This window comes from Hyperolius riggenbachi, chromosome 2 (assembly GCF_040937935.1).
Source record: "Hyperolius riggenbachi isolate aHypRig1 chromosome 2, aHypRig1.pri, whole genome shotgun sequence".
Taxonomy (NCBI): domain Eukaryota; kingdom Metazoa; phylum Chordata; class Amphibia; order Anura; family Hyperoliidae; genus Hyperolius; species Hyperolius riggenbachi.
In genome coordinates, this window is record NC_090647.1 from 451,301,030 (window position 1) to 451,329,015 (window position 27,986).

Here is a 27,986-nt window from a genome sequence, read left to right on the forward strand (position 1 = left end):
GTGATGCGCGTCCTTGATCAAAACACCCACAGCTGGGAGCGCTCTGCGTCCAAGGGCACACATCGACAGGCAGCGCCTGCTCACTATTCACCAACCTGATTGACCTGGAAGTAGCTTTGGTAAGCCTTTAGAAGATAAGGGAGGGGGGGGGGGGGGGGGAGGGAGCAGTGGGCATGAGGATTGCTTCCTACACATGGCTGCTCCCCCCCATTTTTACAATTTACAAGCACTCAGGTATCCATTAACCTAATGTTTTCACTAGCAAGCTTTGCAAGTACAAGAATGGTCTTATTTTCTGTAGTGTAATACAGCAAATAGCTCCAGAACATGGCCTTCTGATGAGTTAGCAAGATTGGCATCTTTGCTCTTGTAATGCAAGGCTACATACACTGTTAATTGGGGCCTTTTTCACCCTGAAAATCGCAGTCGCTAGCATTTAAGTGGTTGCAATTTTTTGGTGATAGCAATTCAGGGAATAAGAATCACAGCACAATCGTTCCCAAAATGCTAAATGCAGTCCTTTTCACAATTAAAACACTGCACATAGGGAGACATTGCTCTAGTGCTTTGCCCGTGGTGTGAAACATGTCCTTGAAGCGATTGGAATTTGATCACTAGGGCGACAGTTTACTACACAAGCACATACAGAAATCCTTCAGCTACAGCTGAGCAGCATGTATCGTGCCAATGGAGCAGCGACCACAGCATTGCAGTCATTTCAAGATCCAGAGTGCCAGACCTTTAAATGAGCTCAGCTGACAACAGTACGTACAGACTGACCTGAATGGCCACCAAAGCCGATACATCTAGCATGTATATGAAGCTTTAGACATCTGTTTAGGTTTACTGTAGCAGTAAAGAAAGGCACACTCTTGTACTCACAAGACATTACCTGGTACCAGCATATAAAACAAATGAGTCAAGCCACACACTTTGCAGTCCCCTTTATTAGCACCATCGTGCTGAACACTAGTGCTTTGGAAAGCAGCTAAAACATAGCTAAACAGACTATGCATTTCACTTCATTTAAAGTGAACCTGAGTCGAGGCTCAGGTACAGAAATCACACTTGCCTAAGCAGAAGGAAACCTCTGGATCCTAATGAGGCTTCCCACGCCGTCCTCCAGTCCCCCGTTGTTGCTTGTGGACCCTGATGTGTACGCAAGCAACAAGTACTTTACGGTAATCTGATTTGGGCCGCGCTCCTCTACACACACACACACACACACACACACAGTATGGCTGTTCGGTGTGGCTGTGCTCGTGTCCTGGCAGAAGCACAGCCATGCTTGTGCCAGAAGAAGAGAGAGTGCTGCCCCGATCAGCTGTAGGGTCCCGGGCAGCAATGGGGGCCCAGAGGACAGGGTGGAATGCCTTTGGAGGATCCAGAGGATTCCCTCTCCTTAGGCAAGTATGTGAATCTAAACCTGAGCTGTGGCTTGGGACAATGGTAGATAGAATCTACACTGCATCCGCGTCTCACTAACTGATTCAGCATAAATTCTACGCCGCAGCTTTCTGCAGTTCCAAGCCGATCGCTGCAGAAGTAAACTCAGCTGTCATGTGACCGCCAAACTTCCTCCCATTGGTAAGTATCCAGTTTCATTAGCTCCTTACCAGGTTATCACTGTGAGCCAAATCACAGTGATAACAGAATGGCCACATTAAAACAAGGCTCTGGGCCTTAAAGAACAAGTGACACCCATGCTAACCTAGAAATAAAAAAAAAAAAAACATAAGTAGATAAATACTACTTCTACTTACATAATAGATGTATTGTGCTATCCACGTAATGATTCCTGTGAATTTTACAAAGAAAAAGCAGAAAATCCTATTCTAGGCAGTGGCCATCTTGCCAAGCTAATGCTGACATCATATCCTCCCCCGACTTGTTTTCCCCCCTCCCTTCTCTTGCTCATTGTGTATTCATTAGCTGCCCTCCTCCCAGAGTCTTTTTTTTTTTTTATTTACACATCCAATCACTGAGTCACCTCAGCCTTGCTTGTAAACACAAGTGATCAACTAGGCAGGGAAATAAATGAAAGAGGAGGACTATATTATAGATACAAAGAACTCCCAGCATTCAACTTTTCAGCACTGTTTGGCACTAGGGCCAGTGCTCCTAAAGTATGTGATAACTCCAAACCATAACAGCAGAAAAAGATTTGCAGTTTTGAATGCAGGATTAGCATCTTTATCACTTAATACACTATGGTGACAATACCGCTTTAACAAAAACCGCTAGTGTACACCACAATTGGCCTCCCTAAACAGCTGTACTGATTACAATGTAGATGGTGCATGAGCTCTAATCCAGCACTGTTATACACCTGCCCTAAAGCAGGCTACATATAAGTTCTGATGTGAGATATCCAAGACGTCTAATGTAATAGTAGACTAACTCAAAAAAAGGAAAATAAATAGGTACTATTTAACCATTTTGCCACTGGAATCACCAGAAAACCCACATTCTGTGATTTTTCTTAAAGAGTTATTAAGAAGCATAGCAAGTTCTGGAGCTTTTAGCGAATCTCCACATCTCAGTGCCAAGATTGCCTTGTGGCAGCAATAACAATAATAAAAAAAATAAAAAAAGGGGAGGTAGCAATAGGCGGCCTGAGTTATAACGTTAGTTGAAGACATTTGTTGATGCAAATAAATCTGAGATGATGCAAATTCCGTGGTCATTTTATGCACAAATTGCAATAAATTTGCATCCGCTTGGAACCATTGCCATCTCCTTGACCATCATCGCTTTTCTTTCTAGTAGTGATGGAACAATAAGATGCAAAGAATTCTGAATTGATGCGAAACTTTAATGCAAATTTATACAGCTTGAAAATGGACCAACAGAATGAAGCCACCGAGGGATTTGGTTGGTCCATTTCTAAACTTCATAAATCTGCATAAAAGTTAAGGTGGCCACTAATGATCTAATTTTTCAACCAATTTTACCAAATCTATGTAGTATACGGTAAATTGAGTGAATATATTGAATGGATAATTTAGACACTCCCTTATATTACAAAGAAATGGTAAGATTGGATGAAAATGATTGGATTATTAGTGGCCACCATTAACATAAGATCAGCTTAAAGAGACTCAGGGCTGGCGCACACCAAGAGCGGTTCTGAGCGTTTTAAAAAACACTTGCAGGTTGCAATTTGCTTGGCTAATGTATTTCAATGGGATGGTGCACACCAGAGCGATTCGTTTTTTCCCCAAACGCAAACTTGGGTCCTGCAGCATTTTTGCTGAATTCTGAGGCAATTCTGCCTCAACGTTAACTACAGGAAAGTAGAAAACTGCTCTGAAAAATGCTAGATCAGAGAGGTTTTCCAAGCGTTTTTGTTACAGTAGCTGTTTCGTTACAGCTGTACTGTAACAAAATATAAAAACGCTACACAAAAACCGCTAGGCACGTTTAGAAAATCGCTCCAAACATGCCTAGAATCTCTCTGAAAAACCGATTAAAAAACCGCTAACATTTGCGGATACGCTAACGGTTTTTGGTGTGCACTGGCCCTCAGAGATGAATAAAGTGCAAGATTTTTTACCAGGGATGTCCTCCAGCCCCATAAGCACAGATGCGTCCATCGCCGTCCTCCCGCGGTCTCCCATTCAGCTGTGGTCAGCCTCGGTAAAAGACTCAGTTGGGTCCAGTCTGCGTATGCCTCCCGCGCATGTGCAGTAGACCCGGACTGACACCACTGAGCCCGTTACCGGGGCTGATCGCAGCTGAACGGGAGACCGCGGGAGGATGGGGAGGGATGCATCTGTGCTTATAGGGCTGGAGAAACCCCCGAGTAAGAAAAAAAAAATCGTGCACTTTATTCATCTGAGTCTCTAAGCTCGTAATTTGCATTTTATTGACCGTGCCTTCTTCAAAACACAAAAAAAGTGTTTGTCTGTTTTAGTAAAAGGAAGAAAATCCAGGGAGCCAGAGGTACTTACAAATGTCAACTGGATTCTCAGATTCTTCCTCTAATTGCTAAAATGAGCTAGAACTTTAGAATTCAGCAGGAATTTTAATTTGTCCACCCAAGTTGCAAGTTATAACGTACTCATGCAATGTATAAAGCTACGTACACACTTCCCACGTTCGTCACCAGATTGTTTCAGGTTGCAGCATTGGAACAATTGCTCTATAGAAATGAAGCTAGGATTTTGGTCAAGTAGCAAGTTGTGGTCTATGGAGGTGGGTTGTGGGAGAATATGCATGAGCAGCACTACACTGCAAGAGATGGCTTTGAAGTTCATGCAAGTGCAAAAGAGAGTGGATAGTGGTCTAGCTGGGTCAGTCGCTACAAGGGTGGCCAGTGTCATCGGGAGGACACCTGTACACCCTTTACATTTCCAGCTATGATGATCTGGGAAAAAAATGAAGAAGATTTAGTGTGTATGTAGCTTTAGAGCCTCAGCTTCACTGTCTGCAGCTTTGATGTGGTTTTTCCACTCCATCATTAGGCTAGGCAATTTTCTGTATTACATCAATCTACTGATGGACACACATATAGTAGTCTTTTAGGCAATCTTACCACATCTATATATCAGGGAGCACTTTCAGCAATGAAATAGGATTGGATTGTCATAATTTACTTAGAAGATGATTTATAGCTGATGGATTGTGTCAATCACTTTCAATCACATACTACATAGCATATAATGTGCAGTAAGAAGTACGGTAGTAAGCAATTGGCAACAATTGCATTAGATTCTTGAGGAGCACTCACACACTACATACAAATTGGTAAAATTTCCCATAAATTGCAGCATGTGTGGCCAACATTACAGGGGTCAGATATGTTTTCAAATTAAGCCTTCCCTGATTAGACCATTTTAAGATTTTTGAAATTACTGGAGACTGAAGAATTAAAAATAAAAATCTAACCACACAGATGTACTATTAAAAAAAAAAAACTGTATAAATAAAAGGTTTAAAAAATATATATATCTAAAAACCTTGTTAAACAATTTCACACTATCATCACAGATATGCCCAACTCAAATTAGCAGACCCTTTCATAGTTTTCAGTATTTTCTAATCTGTTTAGCTTGCTCCCCACTCTGTTGAAAGCCTTTAATAAATACTACCATACACCAAAGACTGGGTAAAAACTTGAAGTGTTTCAGGACTTTGAAGGAAAAAAAAAATTATACCAGGTTTATTTTTTTTTAGCTTGCAGCTCAAGTACATCGTTTCACGTGCTCTAAAACATATTCCGGGAAATGCAGGCTGCATACTTGTAATCCATCTAACTTGCAAGGCATTCTTGGATACTCATCCTCTTTCCATTTGTTTTCTTCTGGATCAAATGTTAAGATAGAGTCGCTGTAATGGCCATTGTAACAGAGTCCACCAAGTACCATGATCTGTTTGTCCAGCACAGCCACCCCATGACCACTCCTTCCAATAGGCATAGATGCTAAAATGGTCCATTGATCTATTTCAGGATCATAGACCTCCGTGGAGGGACATCCCTGTGATTCAAAAGAGGCCCTTAGTATAACACAAACACCACCGAACACGTATAATTTGCTATTATAAGAGATCATCTTGTGAAAACATCTGGCATAGTTCATTTTTCCTTTGTTCTCCCAGCAGTTTGTGTGCACTTGTGTTCTCCGGGTCCTTTGCTCCACTGTGCCTTCCTTGCTTGGGTCAAAAACACAGACTTGCTTAGAAGTTGAAGAAGATGTAATTCCACCAGTGATGAAAAGCTTACCGTTAAGAACTGTACCCTCATGGCCATACTTGTTTACAGGATAGGGATCCACGAATTCCCATTTATTTTCTACTATATCGTAACGTTCCGTTGAGTAAAAGGTTTCATCGCGCGTCCTACCGGCAACAGCATAGATATATCGCCCAATGACACCCACTGCAAACTCTGACCGGGGTACAGACATGTCAGTCATCCGAACCCAATTGTTTTGTCTTGGGTCATATCTGAAGACTTTGGAAGAAGCGTGAAATTCACCATCTGGTCCCAGTTCTTCTCCACCAAGCAAAAAGACAAAGTTATTAACAATGGCAAGGCAGTCGGGTCGGAGAGGTACCAGGGGACCTTCAAGCTCCCACCATACTCGTGGCTTGTGCAAGAGGAGGATTTTGCTGTTGACCATACTATGTCCAATCATCCCTCGGAATACTGCAGTCTGAGGTTTTGCTGAACGAATGTGATTGGATTTCATGTCCAACAATGGCTGCTCGCTTACATTATGAAAGTAGTGTAGTGCCAACTCCACCTCCTGCCTCAGCTGACGTGAGTATCTGTAAAACTCAGACGTTTTCACCTGAAACAAGAAACAAAAATAAAGTTTTTAAGTACACAGCTAGTTCTAGTAAGCCCAGCAAAAAATACTATAGATTACCAATCCATTCTTAAAAATAACTTGGATGTTGCTATTACGGTAGTTAATTTCACCCAAACTGAAATAATTATAACCAAGGAATGATCTTTCTCCAAAATATCCAATATAATTATATGTTGGATGATTCATTGTATGTGTTTTAGCAAAGCAATTGTGGGTTTTACTAAAGGTATGCATTTTACTAAAAGTGAATAGAACATAACTAAAGGTGGAATACACAATACATTTTTTTGATATTTCTTTTTAATACAAGAATTACACTGTAACAGCTGAATTAAAAAAAAAAAAAAATCTGACCAATGTACACGCCTGAGTTCAATTTCTCCTCAATTATGGAAAACAAAAAATTGCTTGGGTCTTTAAAACAATATACCCTGCCTACACCATTCAATATTTATTAAAATGCATCAGAAAAATGCCACTCCTGATCTACTTTTATGGGGTTGAGAAAAAAAAATGCTGCACAACCGATTGTTTCTATCAAATCAAAATCTGACTGGGGGACTCGAATACTTCCACACAAACTAGAGATAGATTTCATTCTAAATCGAATCGATTAAACATCTATTGAACTGCAGCGTTGCACTGCTCGATGGGCCGTCAATCTACTCTAGACTGTGAGCCAGGTAATTCCACAGCTAGGATTCTGTTATGCATGTATAGATGCTGAATGAATCACAGTGTAAAGAACAAAAAAAAACAAAAAAGCACAGTTAGAGCCATATTGGAAAGACAAATTCACTGCAAGGGATCATAAAACATGTAGTTTTGTGTCCATCAACCTCTCCTATTAACTTAACTGCTACGTAGATGCCATCTTGCAACACAGAAGAAACAGTTTGGGCATCTAAAAAAGGCAACATTAAAAATAAAATGCATTCTGTATACTAAGAAAAACAGATAATTAAAAACAGGGGGTTTAGGTGTTCAGGGGTCTACCAGATTACTCCACAAGAAAGGGATCATATGTACAAGCATGATATCACATGCAAATAAGGACCTGAGCCCACTAACACAGTTGTGCCAGCTTCTCAGCATCTGTAGGGCCTATTCACACTAAACACTTAAAAGCGGATGCGTTTTAAGGCCTCATTCACGCTATACACTCTGCCGTGCACATTTTGGCAGTGCGTACAGAGAGTAACACGCAAGAACATCAGAAGTGCATAGATATCACTTCTGACATTGACTATGTGCGCTGCGCAACATTGCGATGCGCTATCGCACTGCTGCATGCATTTTTGGCAAAGGGCATCGCTGATCCCATTCACTGTAGTGAAGTGATCAGCAGCACAGAAGGTGTGCGATCGTGTGTGTTGCTTTTCGATCACATGGCCATTCTTCATTTACAATGTGAACAAGGCTTAACTAATCGGTTGTTACATAGCAGTGCATTGTAAAAAAGCATCAGTTAAAATGCATATAATGTGAACTGAATCATAGAGAAACATGGACATTACCTTGCACATCAGTTGTCTGTTCAGTTATAACTGACAGTAACGGATTCAGTGTGAATGGACCCTAACGATGTATAACTGAAAACCAGACAGAACTGGGCTCAGGACCTAATAAGCACTGTTGTTCACTGAAAGTTCATTCCCCAGTAAAAGCAACTCTTCACTTAGGGAAGAAAACTGTTTGGCACCACGGGCAGCCATCTTGCCTGACAGCCAAAACAGAGCAGTACCACTCTTCATAGCAGGTAGGATACACATAAGTGAAAAGCGTAATTGATATGAAAATACATACAAGTGTAATAAACATTACATTTGTACTATGGAGGTACAGTATATCTAAAACAATTTACAGTGAAGCTGCATTAGATCACACCCTCATTACTACACAATCACTGTCCTAGAGCGTGCCAATTAGCAAAACTGAGCAACCAGAGGCAAAGAGCCTTGGTGATGTGTGACCAATGAGATGCTAACTTGCATGCAAATTGTATTCGCCTTTGAATTACGATAATCACAGGCAGTTCTTTCCCGTCTGGACGGATTCAGTTCCAAGATGCATGCAATTTTCATTCAAGCAACTATTAGCATCTCTACTAGTGATCAAAAACCTGACCGTAACTGACAACTGCACAAATACCAGATGAGTGAAGTACTGAAGTGGCAAGATGGAAAACAAACAGCTGGCTGGCACATAGATTGTATCAAAGCGGTTGGATTGTCTGTGTGCCAGTGCAGATTGAGAGGCAGCGCAGGCTGACCAGGTGGCATATCATCCTGATTCAAACTTGTTACTAAACAGACATGTGAAAGCTTGCTTGGACTTTGCAAAATGGCATCTAGAATACTCTCAAACAGGGGCTGGTTGGGGAACCAGGCAATGCACAACACCATCTCAAGGCTGGAACAATGTGGAAGCATTAGTTTGTGAGACTTTTTTTCCACCAGTAGAGATTGGGTGATAATTGAGAGTCAAGGGAAAACTGATCAGAGGAACAGTGCATAAATTCTGTCTTTAAAAAAAATTTAAATCCTTCAGCAGAAAGTTCTCCTGTATATAAAGCATACCTGGTAAAAAATAAATAAATAAAAAAAATAAAAATAAAAAAAAAAAAAAAAAAATCTAGGTCTCACGCTCCTTACATGTTAAACCAAAAAAAGAGAGACAGACCTATAGGTAAAAGCCAACACCTCCTTGAATAAACCATCATTGAGGCCACATAGGGTCTCTTTATCAAGGTAAAATGTTAAAAGCAAAAATCTATAATCCTGCAACATTGCTGTTAATACTGGGCTGTATGAATAAGTGCCTCTAAAGACTCTGATAGTGATGCGTTCCAGCTGAACGGCTGATACATAGCGACACTATGCAGCAGCTGCTTGGCCAGATCCCATCACTATCCAGCGAGAGTTTAGAAGCACCTATTCATACTGCCCAGTATTAAGAGCAATGTTGCAAGATTACAGATGTTTGCAATGAATGTATCACCTTGAAAGGACCTACGTAGCCTGCAAAACATTAATATTACACTCAGAAGCAAGAAAGTTTATTGATATTATTAAAGAGACTAACAAAAATGTCATCCTTTTTTCTACTATCCTACAAGTTCCTAAACCTATTCTAATGTGCTCTGGCTTACTGCAGCACTTTCTACTATCACCATCTCTGTAATAAATCAACTTATCTCTCTCCTGTCGGATTTGTCGCCCTGTGTCTGGAAGGCTGCCAAATCTTCAGTGTTGTTGATCTGTTATGCACGCCCCCCTCTATGCACACTCCCGTGTGTGTTATTTGGAATAGGCAGCCTCTCTGCTCTCATCAGTGAGAGAAGAGAGCTGCCTGCCTTTTACAAGCTGGATATATCGTCCTCTGAGCTGGTTGGGCTGTCACATACTGAGGAATTACAGACACAGAGCTGTCTGCAGGAAGAAACAATCAGCCTGTCACTCTTCAGTGGATGATAGCTGCAGGGGGAGGAAGGTAAACAGACAAATGATCTCGAGATTCAAAAAGAAGGCTGTATACAGCCTGCTTGTGTATGGATGTATTTTCTATGTCTGGACATACTGTACATCAACCTACTTCCGGTTTTGGTGGCCATTTTGTTTGTTTATAAACAAACTTTTTAAAACTGTTTTAGACTACTTCTAATGCAGCGGGGAGCGGCGAAATTGTGACAGAGGGGAATAGGAGATGTCCCCTAAAGCACTGGTATGATTACTTTTGTGCAATTTTAACAATACATATTCTCTTTAATAAAGAGATGCCGGCTTTTATCTGTAGCCTTTTTCTGTGTATAAAGTAAACATGGTAACGTTTGTAATTCAGCAGCAAAAAAGTGTTAAACTCCGTACACATGCTTGATGGTTCTGGGGCCACCTCTGCTGAGAATCCAGCATACAACATCCTCGCAATCCCCAGGATGCAGGCAAGAGATTGGTTCTGCTGGATCATGTCATCGGAGCCCTGGCCGACTATTGTTCTCCCTCTTTAGCCCTTCTGCTCCGTGCTGGCCTATTGTGCATCATCTATCCACCCCCCTCCACAGTAACAGAATGCTTCACTATTCACTACCCTACAGGCCAGTGACATGTCTGTATGCAACTTGGCCCTGAACTGTCCGGGGGGGAATAAGCATGAGTGAAGCCTGGTCCTGCAGGATACTATCAACTCCTAATACACGTACATGTACATTAATTAAAGCCCGGTACACACCATGCAATTTTCAATCAGATCGACTCTATACATATCCAACTGATCGGAAAAACTTGATTTTCCATTAACTTCTGTGGAAAATCGATCAGGACTTGATCCGACCGGTTGGAAATTATTGAGTCGTCCTGTCGATCTGATGGAAAATGGCGTGGCATGTACTGGGTTTAAGAGTTGCTATTATTCTAGTGCTTTAATTACAGATTACTCAGCAAGCTCATGGTGAACCTTTACAGCAAGGGCGTAACTAGAAATCACTGGGTTCCCCTGCAAAACTTTGGATAGGACCCCCTTCTGCCAACCCCCTAACCCTCCCCCCCTTCCCCAGAACCAATGTTATTCAATTGCCTAGTACACACATCTGTCTTTAAAACTTTGTATGATTCCTTATCACTGGCTGAGCAGATGCAGTCATTAGAACAATTGTGCAGAGAGTAGAAAGTTTTTTTCTCTCTCGTTGCCCGTCTCTCAGGACGGGCCCCTCCCTGTGGCTTTTGGCCCCCCCTGTGTCTGCATCCTTTGCAGGGTCTATTGTTACGCCCCTGCTTTACAGCTCTCACAGCAGCTGTGTAACCTGGCAGTGTGAACTGCATGCGCTTAACACCTTCAAATGTAAGTTCAGTTCTTTCAATGCAAAACATACACTTTTTGCAGCCTGACTACAAACTATAACATGCACTACACCGGTCTGAAAGTTTATCTTTAACCTCCTCAGCGGTAATCCCGACGGCTCGGGACAGAAATCCGCAGCTCAGAACGGTACTCCCGTGCTTGAGCGAGTTATATGCAGGAGCTGCTGCACATAACAAGTGTAATGATCCGCTCAGCTGGCTGCACAGGCAGACAGCTGTTTGATCATTCCTCTAGTCTGTGGGCTGCAGGTCTCTGGAAGAGAGACCTGTCTTTCCTTTGCAAGTTTCTGACCTGCTCTGCTGCTGAGGAATTTGCATACATTTGTTATGCAAATCACCTAGCTGCCTCCTTTGAAGGCTGGCAGTATAAAAGCCATGTTTTCCCAGAATCCTTGGCTGGTCATCCTTTCATGGTTTGTTACTGAGAAACACTCCTTGAGTGTCAGCCTTCCCTGTTGGTTTGTTAAAGTTATCTTAGAGTAATTCTCGGGCCTGCACTAGGCAGCTTCTCTAGGGCAGTTAGGTTGCTTATCTGTTTTGTCTGTGTGGCCTCTCTGCTGCGATTGTCCTGTCGCCAGCGGTGGTCGTCAGGAAATCATTCTATCTGTCTGGGGGTGCTAACCAGAGCAGTGGTTGCTACTGGTAGCCCCTTCTGTTCATCTGTTTGGATCGCACTAGCCTGTAGCGGCTGTGGATCCTTCTGATCTGTGATCCTGTTCCTGAACCCGGATCGCACTCGCTCTGGCGGAAAAAGCAGTGGATCTTTCCTATCCTGTTCCTGAACCCCGATCGCATTCGCTCTGTCGGAAAGAGCAGTGGATCTTTCCTGTCCTGTCCCTGAACCCGGATCGCACTTGTTTTGGCGGAAGAGCGGTGGATCTTCTCTCATATTCCTGTTTTCCGTTTGTCTCCTGTCTGATACGAACGCTTGCTGTAGGCTCGGTGAGGTAACCGTTTAGCCAGCGTTCACGTCCTCTATTTTTGTGTTTGTCATTGTTAGTCAGGGGGGCGTGCTTGTCTCTGTTGCGCTTTTCGTGCGGAGACCTCGCCGTTAACGCGTTCGCTGCTGCGAATGAGTGCGGTGCTCGCTTTTAGCCAGCGTTGTTATTTTCTCATTGTTTGCTGTGCCTTTGCTACTCTCATGCTCTGTCCTTCTGTCTGGTGTCTCTTGGCAATCCCCATTCTCTGCGATTGCGTTCTTGCTTTGCTTCTGCTGATGTGTGTTCACCGTCGCTGGGTGGTGACTAGTTTGGTGGACACACATTCATCCTGTTTCTGTGCGGTTTCTCTTTAAGGGCTGTTCAGCCCTGCATTGCCGTTATCTGTACAATTTCCATCTGGCATTTGTGGCAGAGGGTTTATTCCTCTGCACTCCACGCCTCCATCTGCCGGTGGAAATTGCCCTCTGCTGGTGCATTGCACCTAACCTGGGTTCTCCTAGTTACACGTTTATGAAGGATTTCCGCTGTGTCAGCGTGCATCTTGTGCGCCGACCACGAAAACGATTCCGCAAACGTTACAACAAGCAAGGGAGTTTGAGGGAGATTTGTCGATAATGTTGTAAAAACCCACAAACCCAGGGGTATGAAGCTTCAACCAAAAATACTCTAACCTGTAATTACTGGAAAAAGCACTTCAACAAAGTACTGAATAGGAAGAGAAACACAGCTCATTTCCTACAACGGGTGCTTCCAAGTGTGCAAACAGTGTTAAGCTGGCAAAAACTAAAACTGCTTTACCTAATGCTAGGTACACAGTATAACATAGTTTGGCAGACAAATGGTTCGATAGATAATTTCCAATCGTTTTTCTGATCTATTTTTCATAGAAATGGATAAAATAGATCGGAAAATCGAAATCGGCTGAAAAATCGTGTGTACCTAGCATAAGGTGCGTACACACAGTCAACCTTAGCGATGAAGCAGTTCAAGGCACAAGTGTTATACAGACGTTTCTTGATCCTCAGGTGACAGTTTGGGTCTGTACAGACGTGTCGCTAGCCCCTAGTAAGCTAGGTTTACTGTTTCTATGCAGGGAGAGGAGGGCCCACGGAGCAGAACATGACAAAGGGGGTGTAGCTATTTGAAGAACAAGGCCCTCGGCCGGTACTTGACAGAGTCGATCTGCCAGGCAAATCACACGTCAATGTGTATTGGGGGCTGCTGTACACATGCTATATTCTCGACCCAAGCGGTCCCAAGCATCCGAGAACAATCTACCATGTATATGAAGCTTTAGGACAGTGTCCTCATTCATAGCTTTTGGTTAAAGATTTGGCATGGCAGGAAGCAGCTGTACACATGCTAGAGTTTCTCCTGAGTGGCCACCTTGGCTGAGCTCCCTCTAGCTCATACATAAGGCTTTTACAATTTTTCAGGATCACAATCCTTTAATGGACCTCAATAATTGTAAAGAGAATATAGACAGAGGCCAGCAGGACTAATTAATGACTTCCTTTGGAAATTGCTAGTTCTGTGGCTGCTACACCGAGTCTATGCTTTTTTTAAGTAAATCACTCAATATGAATACTGTATATATTCCAAGTGCCCAACCTCCTGGCTCTGACAGCATGGTCCAGGTGTTCAAAACACTACTGAAGACAAAACGAACAAAACATCCACTTAATGTCCTGTGGTGAGTTGCCGCACACTTAATACCATGCAGCCATACTACAACAGTGGCCCTGGCTGTTGTCAAGTGGGTTCTTTTGAGAGCTCACGGATTATGAGCACAAACTAAGCTAAATCAGTGCCCAAAACCTACCTCCAATCATATCAATATGGCTCAGTGACCTCGATGACTCAACATTTGGCATTGGATGATGCCTGCTTTCTGTTTTCTTCGTATTGCAAAGCTCACCTTTCTTCATCCACACAGCTGGAGCACACCAACTGGACACTCAGCAAGGACATACATGTTGAGATCGGTTTCAATCTTTCTTACATGCATTTAACCTCAAGTGAGTGCCGCACTAGTCAATCTTTTTCTTGTGATTTGACAATATATAAAACCAGGGCTGTGGAGTCGGTCCAAAAATCCACCGACTCCGACTCCTCAGTTTAGGATTCCACCGACTCTGACTCCTCTAATTTGCATATTACAATTTTGTTGATTAAAAGTATGTAACATGAAATTCATCTCTTAACTGCCAACGCTTAGGAATTTTACAAGACAACTGAAGTGAGAAGGATATGTAGACTACTATATTTATTCCCTTTAGACTAAAACTAGTCCTTGGTAAAAGTACTTGTAAAAGGTACAGGCCGGAACAAAGAACATCTATCAGGCCCTAGGCAATGTAAGTGTGGGTACATGTAAGAATGATGTGCAGGTACTCTGCAGGGGAATGAGGAGATTGTAAACAGACAACACCTGTGTTCCATGTGCACAGCATTCTCAGTGGATTCTCTGCAGCTCTGTGGGGAGTGCATATGTAGAGTATAGTACTACTGTGTAACAAAGTAAACCTGAGACAGATGAAATTAAAGTTTTATACATACCTGGGGCTTCCTCCAGCCGCCTTCAGGATAATCAGTCCCTCGTTGTCCTCCTCCACCACCTGGATCTTCTGCTATGAGTCCAGGTACTTGAGCCAGTCGGGCGTAGTGCACATGCACACACTATTGCGCAGGTGCAGAATGTTCCTGGCTGTGGGAGCGGCATGCGGCCGGACAGCGCTGACTGGCTGAATTACCAGGACTCATAGCAGAAGATCCGGGTGGTGGAGGACAGCGAGGGACTGATTAGCCTGAAGGGGGCTGGAGGAAGCCCCAGGTATGTATAAAACTTTACTTTTCATCCGTCTCAGGTACCCTTTAATTTGTAGTCACCAAACCAAATTTTAACAACATATCAAATTATTTGATTTCATCAGCAAAGGGGGTGCATACATTTGCATAAATCAGCATCAATGAAGAATTATTTGCATCTCATTGACCATCTCTATTAGAGACATAGCTACACATCAGGCTTTATTCTTACAGCATAGATGTTATTTAGTATATATAACAGATTCCTGTGTACACATCATATATACAGTCACAATCAGATGTGTATGTCTGACCTTAAAAATACGGGGACTGCTTTATTGAAGCAGCACAAGTAACTAATTTTGATTGGTTTATTTCATTTTTGTGGACTAAGCACAGCTATTACTGTATATATACATTATTTTTAATGACTATTATCTGAGAAATAGAACATTTTATCATATTTTCTATTTTAATTACAATTACAAATTCATTAGGAGTCGGAGTCGGTGCATTTTTTCCCGACTCCGACTCCAGGCACCCAAAATTGCCCGACTCCACGACTCCGACTCCACAGCCCTGTATAAAACGATTGACTTTATTAGCTATTCCCTGCACTCAGAAGCTATTCTCTGCCAGGAAAATGTTACCTTACGTTTAAAGGAAAACTAAAGCAAAATAAAAGTGTCCAGATTAATTTACCTGGGGCGTCCCTTAGCCCAAGTTCTGTGTGTCATTCTGCACTTCTCCAACGAGGGGCAGTGGCCTTCTAAAAGCTGCATGTGTAGCCCTAGTCCGCACGCCTGATTGTACTTCAGTAGCCGGGAACATTCTGCGCTTGTGTATTTCATAAACATTTGAATTGTGCATGCAGAGACACACAGCCATGGCCACCCACGTGCACTAACCCATGAGTGGCCGAGTTGGCCAGCTTTCAGAAGGGCACTGCTGCAGAATAGAACAGCATGGAATGACGCCGTGGGACCAGGAAGAATCCCCAAGTAAGTTAAAATGGCATATTTTATTCACTTCAGGTACCCTTCAACTCTCACAGGAAAAGAAAAAAAAAAAAAAAAAAGGAAACAGCCTTTTTATTTGTGAGCTTGGTGCTGTACATACACATGTCTATCTCATGTGAAATGTCACCTCCGGGTACCCTTTAACACTGCTTCATGATTGACAAATTTAAATTTTACTTTGCTCTGAAATAGCCTGTCTGGTGTGTAAGGTATGAGACTCAGGCCAGAGTCAAGTCATGCCTGCCTTTTCCTCCCTCACTAGACCGCTCCTATTGGCTAGATGTGGGCATGCCTACTCAGGTGAAGTGCAATGGCACTGATCTCCAGTTAGCCTAAAAGGTTTTCCTGTGAGGTATAAAAGCAGCCTGGGATCCTATGTGAGACGAGTTTGTGCTTGTACAAAGAAACCAGTTTCTCCCCCCCCCCCTCCACCATTTGAACATAAGCACCGTAATTGAGTTTTAGAGGAGCCAACAGTCATTCTCAAACACAGAGGAAGATAAATGTAGGGCAGACTTCCTGTGCTCAGCTTTCATCATAAAAGACTGAAAACATGAATTTGAAAATCTACACAGCCCATAAATAAAAAAGCAGGCAAGTCTTCTTGGTCCACTGTATATGCCCATGAATTTAAAATTATTAAGAACAGTTATGACAGGTTTGCTTTAAATTATGCAAAGAGACCAAACCAAATAATATCAGTCACAATGCTGTCCTATTAGGGAGAAAAACTTAGAATCTAATCAGGGCACAGTGATAAACACAAAATGATAGTACAGATTGGATTTCTTGATGCATCCCTTAGCATTCATTCCAAGGATGAGAAGAAAAAGAAAACCCCTGAGAAAATAAAAGATGAACGTTTAAATGTCAATTAGGTTGCCAGGCTCATTGGATATCTAAATCGTTTATTTTGCAATACTGTTAAATAGAACGAGGAAAAAAAATGAACACAAAAATAGAAGAATAGGCTCCCCCCAATTGACTTCTTCGGTCTTTGTTTGGTACTGTGTACACAAAGGGAGGGAGTTCTCGGCACTCGGCAGGCGGGGGTGAAGACCTTGGCTGCACCTTTGAAATATCACATGCACCCCATCAACAGCACTGGTGGCTTTAGGTTTAGCAAAGAGACTTGCATCCAGAATGCAGTGTTGAAAACACAATAACGAATACTGGTACAGAGAGATAGTCCAAGCACCGTTACTTTATTCCTTGCGTATGCCACATCTATCCCTGACTATCTCTATGTACTAGTATTTGGTACTGTGTCTAGTTTCATCTCACCCATTTGTGTAGTGATACCCTAGCTAACTGGGGAATCCGGTCTAGGGGTTTCAAACTCACCAACCTTCTCACAGACATGGGATGGGGTCATCAAACAAAACCTGATGTTCTGAATGATGGTATCTGTGTGTCTCCAGCGCCTCCTATCATGTCGCAGCCAGGCCTGAACAGCTTCATAGAGCTCAATCTCAGGAAATCGACTCAGACGGTCATTGTCCAGGTAGCTCTTGAGCTTTTCAAAGCTAAGATAAGAGAGGAAGTCAGGTCTTGCCATAAGAGGGACAAAGTTTTCCAGCAGAAAGGTGTCCAGCTTCTCCCTCACACCTTCTACATCCACACTGAAATCATCTAAAAGCCTCATGATCTCTGCACAATTCTCCAGGCAGATTTTTGCCATGAGGAAAGAGCAGCAAAACTTCACTACTTCTGTTAGCTGCACATACATAGCAGCTTGCAGAATTTCATGGACAGTAGCCATGCTGAGGTCAATGGTCCCATAGTACATAAACTGAAGGACGTGACTGAAGCCCGTGGCTGTCAATCCCTTTAGGTAGATTTTGTCCTGATCACGTTCTCTCATGTCAGCTGTAAACATGATGCGGAAGTAGTCACTCTGAGTGGCCAGCAGAGCCTTGTGTGCTTGGAACTGGTGGTCTTCTATAACCAGTGTGACATCAACCAAGAGACCTTCTTCATACAGTGCCCTGAAGCCAGCAGAGACACTGCTATCATGGATTGAAGAAGTGAACCCTTCCACGTCCCCAGCCATGAATCACCTGAGGGAGAAAAAAAAACATTGTTAAAATGTGTTGAATACACAGCTATGGCAGAGGCATGAATACATACACAAGTCTCTATGATAGTACAAAAAAAAAAAAAAAAAACACCTTTGCAAAAAGCAATATAATGTACTACACTCATTTAGAAAGAGGAAGCATCAGCTCCTCCACATTCTTCATTTAAAGAGTACCTTCTATAAAAATGACATGTCTTAAAATATGAAGGATTGGGGAATAGGCGGGGCGGGGGTTCATGGTGTTGGTCTCAAGTCATCAGGTCAAAGGTGACACTCTACTCCCCCCCCCCCCCCCATACATACACACACACACACACACACACACACACCAGGAACAAAGTTGCTGGCTGGTTTCCCAAGTTTTTCGTAAAACCTCCACTGTTGCCTCCAGCCAGCCACCAATTAAGCAACAGCTGCTGCGCTGGGCGGGCATAGCAACACAGATGGGGTTGGCCAGAGCCTCGGCAGCAAGGGGGTTGGGGCAGGGTGGCCACCTGCCTGGAGGGATGAAGCCAAAACAGGTAAGTATTGAACCCTAACACCCCAAATCCTCCATCATTAAGAACTGAGGTACTCTTTAATCCTTTTATTTTTAAAAGGACACCTTAAAAAGGAACCTGAACTGAGTAAAATTATTTAAAATAAACACGAGGTAACTTCAAATTAACATTACATAGTTGCCTTGCCATCAGCTCCTCTCAGAAGCTCACCATTTTCTTCTGACAGCGATCCTTTCCAGTTCCGACAACATTTTGTCAGAACTGAAATATATCAGTTGCTGTCAGTTATATATCAGCTAATGTCAGTTATAGCTGAGAGGACAATTGATGTGCCAGGTAATGTCCATGTTTCCCTATGGCTCAAGTGGGTGATGTTACAGTTTAACAGTGTGCCAACCAGAAAGCTGTTATGGGCCATTTTCAAAATGGAGGACAGAAAATTCCATTGATCACAGTGGACTAACGGGATGCAGGAGATGAGAAAGATTGAAGAGTAGCCTACATGGGAGGTAAGGATGACTGGTGTATGTTTGTTTATTTTGACTTTTAATTTTCAGTTCAGGTTTTCTTTAAGTGAGAGGAATATGGAGGCTGCCATATTCATTTCCATCTAAACAAGGCCGTTTGCTTGGCAGTCCAGCTGATCTTTCATGCATCAGTAGTGTCTGAATCACACACACCTGAAACAAGCATGTTGCAAATCTGACTTTAGTCAGAGATATCTGATATGCATGCTTGTTCAGGTTCTACAGCTAAAAGAATTAGAGGCAGAGGTTCAGGGTCTACGGCTAAAAATATCAGCAGAAAAGCCAGGCGATTTGCATTGTTTAAAAGGAAATAAATATGTCAGCCTCCATATCCCTCTCACCTCGGGTTCAGATCTGATTCACTTACCTGGAGCTTCCTTCAGCCTCTAGAAGCTCCCTTGCCACAGCTCTGCTCCCTGCCAGTATCCTGGGGTCCACTTTGTAGCAGCCGCTGACCTGGCACAGAATGCTCCCATCCACAGGAGCACGACCACGCGCTCACGCAGAAGCCACCAACCTGGCCAGGACCCCAGGACAGTGGCAGAGAGCTGAGGTACGACGAGGGACACAAGTTATAGGGGCTGGAAGAAGCCCCAGGTAAGTTAATCTGATTTTCTTCTATTTGACTCATGTGTCCTTTAATGCTGCCTGGGGAAACACACACGAATGCCCTTTGTAGTTTGCTATATCAGAGTTAGTCATACATTGTATATTTATACAGAGCCTTTTGCTGAGACCTGAGGACTGAGTTTACTATATCTCACATCAACATCCTCCTCAGCGCTTTAAGGAGTATATAGTCTTGTCACCAACTGTCCCTCAGAGTGGCTTACAACTAATCCCTACCATGGTCATATGTCCATCATAGTTTAGGGCCAATTTAAGGGGGAAGGCAATTAACTTGGGATGTTGGAGGAAAAAAAACGTAGTGAATGGAGGAAACCCATGGAAAAAAAAAAAAAAAAAAAACCCCAGGAAGAACACATAATCCTCTTACAGATAGGGCCCTGGCTAGGATTTGAACTAGGGAGCCAGTGCAGTGAGACTGCTATCCACTACGCTAACGTGCACGTGATCATGTCTGTGAGCTTCCGAAGACAAGCTGGGACTCACACATCTGCAGTACGCATGCGCCTGTCTTTGGAAGCACTCAGGGACGCAAGTGCTTCCAAGAATTTCAACAGGAGCAGCAGTGGAATGAAGGCACAGTGAGAGGACATTTTTTTTTTTTTTTTTTTTTTTTTCGCTCCGTGTATGCCCAGCATTAGATAAAGAGTAGTTGGATCTCCTCTTAGCCCCTCCCCAGCAGTCTCACATACGTGATGTGTTTGGAAACTGAACAGCAACCAGAGACCTGGTCAATCAAATCAAAAACCGCATCATCTAAGAAAAATAAATTTTTTAACTTAACCTATTTTGGTTCCTGGACGTAGTTTCTACGTCCAGGAACCATGCGCGCTACCGCGCGCCCCCGCGGCCGATCGTGCACGCGCACTCCCGGCCGCGGATTCGGTAGCCAAGGAATCAATGTATCGGGCTACGGAGCCCGATCATTGATTCCTCTCCCCCGCTGAAAAAGCGACAGCTTCTCTCGGAAGCTGAGCTTTTTCTGGCCGTCTTCTTCCTGATGCGTCACTCTAAGCGCGTGCTACGCTTAGAGTGACGTCATGTAAACAAACTCATGGCCGCCATCTTGTGGCCAAAAAGTAATACTACACCTGAAAAAAAAAAAAAAACTGAATTAACACACATTTACATTATGAATCTATTGTTTACCTCCCACCCTCCCAAAAGTACCCTAATAAAATTATTAGTATAAAAAAAACAAAACCAATAAAAAAAAAAAAAAAAAAAAAAATGTAAATATTTACCTAAGGGTCTAAACTTTTTAAATATCAATGTAAAGATGAAATATTTCTATATTTTTTTTATTTTAAACTTGTAAATAGTGATAGATGCAAAATGGAAAAAAATGCACCTTTATTTCCAAATAAAATATTGTCGCCATACATTGTGATAGGGACATAATTTTAACGGTGTAATAACCGGGACATATGGACAAATACAATACGCGAGTTTTAATTATGGAGGCATGTATTATTTTAAAGCTATAATGGCTGAAAACTGAGAAATAATGAATTTTTCCATTTTTTTCTTATTCTTCCTGTTAAAATGCATTTACAGTAAAGTGGCTCTTAGCAAAATGTACCCCCCAAAGAAAGCCTAATTGGTGATGGAAAAAACAATATTTTATTTGGAAATAAAGGTGCATTTTTTCCATTTTACATCTATCACTATTTACAAGTTTAAAATAAAAAAAAAAAAAAATTAGAAATATTTCATCTTTACATTGATATTTAAAAAGTTTAGACCCTTAGGTAAATATTTACATGTTTTTTTTTTTATTATTGTAATGGTTTTTTTTTTTATACTAAAAATGTTATTAGGGTACTTTTGGGAGGGTGGGAGGTAAACAATAGATTTATAATGTAAATGTGTGTTAATTCAGTTTTTTTTTTTTCAGGTGTAGTATTACTTTTTGGCCACAAGATGGCGGCCATGAGTTTGTTTACATGACGTCACTCTAAGCGTAGCACGCGCTTAGAGTGACGCATCAGGAAGAAGACGGCCAGAAAAAGCTCAGCTTCGAGAGAAGCTGTCGCTTTTTCAGCGGGGGAGAGGAATCAATGATCGGGCTCCATAGCCCGATACATTGATTCCTTGGCTACCGAATCCGCGGCCGGGAGTGCGCGTGCACGATTGGCCGCGGGGGCGCGCGGCAGCGCGCATGGTTCCTGGACGTAGAAACTACGTCCAGGAACCAAAATAGGTTAACTGTATGCCCCGGTAACATGAGACAAAACTTTCCCATTCCTGCTTTAACAGGGAATGCAATGCCCACTCTGAACCCAGAATAAACGTAAGATCCAATCAAAGAGGAGATGTGTGCGTTAGAGTGTGCCTGTCTGATTGGTGACTGTGTTTGGTAACCAAAAGACTCAGGAGTTCACTGGTGCCACTCTCTTCAAACAAGGTTGTGTAAATGCTGAAAGACGAAAAAGGAAAGGAGAGCGCACTGTGGTGATATATTGGGGTGCTGATGCTGTTAAGGATAATACAGTAATATATTTTCATTTTCCCATTTTTAGGTCTGCTGTGTACTACTGTATTATATGGGATTGTGTGTCAGCCAGTCTGGCTTTTGGAAGGTGTCACCTGGATAATGTCTGTATGTAGATTCAATTTGCATTGAGGGCAGAGATCAAGGGAACTGCCATTGTTTTCATTGAATAGACCAGTCACCTTCAATAGGCAAAGGAACCTGGACAGTAATTAGGAATTGTCTACCTAAACACTAGCAAGGAAACACTTAAGCTGGCCATACACTGGCCCGATTTGCGGCCGATTCGATCACTGGGATCGAATCTGCTGCCAATCGTTCGCTCTAAACGCACCCGCCGATCCGATTTCCTCCCGAAATCGTATCGGTCCGTCGATCGCCCGCGGGTAGGGAGCGCGTCGCTAGCGGCAGCCGATCAGGTATACATTACCTGACGCTGGCTCTCGGGCATCTTCTCCGCGCTGCACTGCTCTGTTCCTGCTTCCATCCCAGCGTACATTAACTTCCTGTGTCACTGCAGTGACCAAGAAGTTCAAATAGAGGGCGCTCTATTTGAACTTCCTGGTCACGGAGTGACACAGTGTACGCTGGGATGCGGTGCGGGGTGCAGCGCGGAGAAGAGGACCCGGAGCCAGCTTTAGGTAATGTATACAGAGGGGGGGGGGGGGGGGGGGACAGGCGGCAGGAGCAGCTCAACAGATTCGATCAGATAGGGATCTGTCAGCTGGTCGATCTAATGGCAAATCGACCAGTGTATGGCTACCTTTAGACATTTACCCGACCAGGTTGAAGCTCACACAGGCGTTCGGCTACCTCTTAGTCTGAATAGTGGGCTGGAAGTGGAATTGCTATGAAATCTGTAAGTGTAAACAGGAAACTTGTTGTTCTCAGGATACAATCTTACCTGTGAAATCTGCAACCTTCAAATAGCTGAAACAGGAACCCTTTGAAGTTCGCATATCACAGGAAGATTATGACAAGCGTTCGGTGATGTCACAAACTGGGAAATTGCATTAGTTCCTGGGGGCAGGACATTAAATGCCCCAGGGGACAATTCAGACTATTTAAGCTGGTCCAGGGCAGTCACAGGTATCTTCTCCCGAGAGTAGCTCTCTGGAGATAGCAAAGACGCTAAGGGCTGCCCGACTACTGGTCGAAGCGGCGTTCTCCAGCCAATGACGTTCAAACAACGCGGTAACGTTTATTTTTCCCTTTTATTTCGGCAACCTGTCTTGTGTGTATTTTTATCTTTGTAACATTTTTACTTTGTTTTTGTACATCTTTTGTATATATTAAGTTCTGCATTGTTCCATGTTTTTTATGGAATATTAAATCGTTATTTAATAAGCTTGACTTCTGCTGTACTAAACTAACACTCATAGCCTAGAAGAGACGGAAGTGTAACTGTGTAAAAGTCCGTGCCAGATTGTAGGTTTGAGCAACGCTACCGTATGAGATTGTAATTGCATTGTGTGTATGGGGCACTTCTGCGCTCGACAACCGAGTGGGATTTTAAAGGACAGGGTTTTAGAGCATTTTAGACTAATTGAAGAAGTTGATGAAGAAAAAAGTTTTCTTGCTACGCACTATGCTGAGTTCCATGGGAGTAGTCTTAAAGGTACTACAGTAAAGGGGATCTATCGTTTGAATGTGTCTAACAGAAGAGGCGATTATGATGATCTGTTGTATTGTAGAGAGGCCATGTGGATTGACAAGTTGAATACACTGTATCCACGTGGCCTCAATAGGGAATTGGACCTGCGAGCATATTTACGTATGAATGCTTATAACTAATAGAGCCGAGTATGGAGTCCCTGTGTGTGTGTAAAGTCACGCATAAAAGTTACAGGAGATCATTGTAAGAATCCCAGAACACATTGTTGTAAATGGGCTAGATGGTCCGATCAATTCATGTCCATTAGAAGCCATTGCCATTGTCCCCCTATTACTTGCCTTCGCTATGACTCTGGGAGCCGTCACGGGACACTAGGTAAGCCTAGACACACCCACGGAGGAGGGATCTGACTGCTACAAAATGGAGCCGGGGAAGGGCAAATGTCACTCACCCTGAGGAAACGCCCACGGCGTGAAACGCGTAGGTGGGCGGAGCCTGAGCGCATCTGAGCATGCACGCAACTTCATCACGCACATACGCTTTCGGACTGCTACTCCGCCGCTGCCGGTAAAGGACATGCCAAATTAGTTAAGGGGACGCTAAGCCGTGGAGACCTCACGAGGAGCAGGCTCGGGACGCCGGCCAGCAGCAGGTCCACACAGCTCCCCTAGCCACACAGTTTACTTAACTGCGCAGCAACATACGATGGACTTGATCACGCTAGTGACAGCAGCAGAACCCGGAGTTTGACGCATGGACTGCGAAGAGATGGTGGTGAGATCCAATCTTTGTGCTGTTTTTGCAATATTGCTTCTGGCTTCTGCTTGTGCTTCTGCAACTGTCTGCATTTCTCTTACCAAAACTGACAGTATGACGGCCAAAGTCTTGGACTACTAATCCAAATGAGCACTATCCTGCTTTGCTTATGAAGTGGACAGAATATTTAATACATCAGCAATGGCTAAGGCAATCTTTGACATATTCAAGCAGTAAGAATTTAAAGTGGTACTACTCTTTCCTATGTCCAGTTAGCGTTCTTGCAGTGTATGACGAATGAATGAGAAGTTTGAGTGTATAGTGCAGCAGCGTTCAGGTATGCGAAATTCAGGCTCCGCAACTTGCCTTGATTTTAATTAATGTCTGTATGTTTTTATTAATCCTTTGTAACCAATAAAGTATTCGATTTCTACCAATTGATATACACGTTATACCATTTCATTCCTATTTAGTATGGGAAGTCTAACAGTATCGTTCGGAACGACTGTTAGTGGTTTTGCTTCACTACAGTGTAAGATTGCAACTGTGTGTGTGTGCGCGTGGCGTTCTCGTATTCGGCCTAAAGCGCAAAGCTGACCCAAATACAAAAACGCAGTTTGCGTGTTGAGCACTTGACAGCTGAGTGGACGTGTCTAGCAACGGCTAGTGGTGGCAGTGGGAAGTGTTTGAGGGGTCACAGCCTTGTTTTGTAGCTTGATTAAGGCTGCTCCCCGCTTGATCTGGTCAAACCCGCAGTCGGGAACCGTATACGCAGGCGTGCCGCAGGCCGGTTCCTGACACGCACCTTGGTGTATTGCCCTTTATTTTCAAAATAATGCACTTAAGAGTTTTCCCTAGAATTTTTTTCCAGCCGGGATGGCATGAAAAAGTAGCTGGGTGGTGTGTTTCAGGAGAATGCTGGGCCGGTGCTTCTCTGTACAACTCTGCTTACAGCATAAGAGGGGTACGAGAAGGCAAGCCGATGATAGCCGGGTGCTCATTAAAATTACCCGGGTGGAGCACCCGGCTAAAAGAACCCAGGGAGAACACTGCACTTTAAGAATTGCACATACAAAATACATTTATTTTAAATTATACATTTATATAATATAAATATATAAATTTATTTAATCTGCTCAGTTGAGGGAATTCCTTCTGCCTCCGCAATCAATCGCGTCCCAACAGAATAAAGCAATCGTATCACTGCCTGGAGTGAAGTCTCTCTATAGCAGTGATAGCTAACCTTGGCACTCCAGCTGTGGTAGAACTACAAGTCCCATGAGGCATTGCAATACTCTGACAGCTCTAAGCATAACTCGGGGAGGCAGAGGCATGATGGGATTTGTAGTTTTGTCACAGCTGGAGTGCCAAGGTTAGCCATCACTGCTCTATAGTATAGCCAGCACCATGAACTTTAGTCTCACGACGCGTTTCGACATACAGCGTCTTCCTCAGGTCAAGACTGAGGAGGCAGGAATTCCCTCAACTGAGCAGATACGCCTATAGAAGGGTTATATCTTGAATGTGCATTTCGTAAAGCGCATTATTTTTGCAAATAAACGGTTAATACACCAAGAAGTGCTCTCTGTTCCTTTTGTCTTCAAACATAAAATCCAAAAATCTAAAACACAGAGTAGAGTTACTGCAGCATTGCCCTGCGCATGAGCTGTAAACAACTTTAGGCACTGTGTGCGCTCCACACAAAGTGGAATTACCATAGTCAGAACCGGTACATTACACTGAGTGAAGCTTCTTGAACGCTATTGATCAATCAAGCAGACAGGTATCAATCATTAGCCTTCTGACTCTGAAGCTCCTGCTCAGCCCAGGGGAGTTCACACAGTGCAGAGCAAGAGAAATTGCCAGGATGAATTTTATCACATCTATACCCATCAGGGGCTGAGGCATAAAAGTAAGCTGCTGTACACTAAGAGACCTGCACATAGAAGAGAGGAACTGCTATGCAAAACAAGACTGAAGCTCACATTGAAAGCACTGCAGACAAGACTTTTCATCAATAAAGAGACTGCGGTCACGTTATGTCCATTGAGATCAATTTTGACAGACAGGAGATAGTGGACAGGTCAAAGCCTGCAAAGATTGTCTCTGGGCCGGTTCCCATTTAGTTGCTCCATTTTTGTCCGCAGCAGAAAAGTCCAGCTTCCTGCATTTTTTTTTATGAAGCGGGATAGGATCTGGCGAACGAAAAGCCAATGATAAGCAGGGCGAATGATGATTACCTGGCACTGACAGTTCAAATTATGGAGCTTGATTACTTTAGTGGTCCCATTAGGAAACCCCATAGGGAACATCTTCAATCACAGTACCCTCTGCAGCACAAAGCGTTGTGACTGGCCAAATTGTGGGTGTATAGCTTACTACAACCTATTGGAAATCTAGCAGTTTGAGGGGGTTCTGTCCACCCAATCACATTAGCTAAATTTCCCTATGGGGATTTCCTGCTGGGTCCCCTAAAGCAGAGTTCCCCAACCATGTCCTCAAAGCCCACCAACAGTACATTTTGCAGAAAACCACAAACATGCATGGGTGAGGTAATTAGTGCCTCAGCAGAACTACCTCTGTGGATTTCCACAAAACATGCACTGTTGGTGGGCCTTGAGGACAGGGTTGGGAAAACACTGCCTTAAAGGAAACTAGTAAAGGAAACTAGTGCCCAAATAACTGTAATCAGTTATCAGATTGCACCTGTGAGAAGTGCCAGTTTGGCCACAGGAAGTACCATAGAGCAGAAATAAATAAATAATCCAGGACCAGGTTCTTATCTACTAATTACCTCTGACATACCAAATAACTGAGTGTTCCCATATGCATTTTCCCCAAGCAACTTTTACAAAAATACTAGAAATTATACACACAACAAAAATGTTTATCATACAAATACATCACGTATTTAGACAATTTTGCATGGGGTTCCCTTTTAAGTCATTTGTCCATCTCCTACAAGTCCCAGCATGCTTTGCAGGGACCGTGCTAGCACTGTAGAGTAGACAATTCCCCATAGCTAGAATCTGACAAGTACATCAGGCAGCCGCTTTAGTAGCAGAAGTAACATGAGGAAGGCGGGATGGGTGCAGGCAGGGGGGATGGCGGGGTAGATAGGGCAGGAAGCGCAGGGCACACAGTACTCACCTCTCAGCAGCAGCAGCAGCACTGCACGGATCGCTCCTACACACAGCTGTAGCTGGAACATCCGGCCTTATAGTCTACACATAAAAGCCGGGGATCTGTATAAGCCCTAACTCCGTGCAGCCATGCCAGCCGCCTCCCGTTATTCACCCACACCTCACTACCTGCAGTGCTCGGGCCAACAACCAACCCCAAAGTGCCACCGCCGGAAACCGAGTCACTGTTGTACGAAATACCATTGGTAGCGCCTGGTAATATTCTGCCCTGATTCGCAGGGACATGCGCTTCCCGACCCTCCC

The 27,986-nt window shown here is 43.3% G+C and overlaps 1 protein-coding gene across 3 annotated transcripts; it reads right to left on the reverse strand.

The window, feature by feature from the left end:
• Window positions 1-11: 11 nt before the first annotated feature.
• On the reverse strand, window positions 12-27,986 carry KLHL15 (kelch like family member 15). 3 transcript variants are annotated; one of them, XM_068270063.1, is made up of 3 exons: window positions 27,924-27,986; window positions 17,290-18,001; window positions 12-6,296 (listed from the first exon to the last, which is right to left on the reverse strand). In XM_068270063.1, exons 2-3 carry the CDS (start codon window positions 17,992-17,994, stop codon window positions 5,187-5,189), a joined length of 1,815 nt encoding a protein of 604 aa, XP_068126164.1. In that variant the 5' UTR covers window positions 17,995-18,001; window positions 27,924-27,986; the 3' UTR covers window positions 12-5,186. The 3 variants fall into 3 exon arrangements, with proteins under 3 accessions (XP_068126164.1, XP_068126162.1, XP_068126163.1); XM_068270061.1 differs by lacking the exon at window positions 27,924-27,986 and adding an exon at window positions 27,691-27,912; XM_068270062.1 differs by lacking the exon at window positions 27,924-27,986 and adding an exon at window positions 18,695-18,772.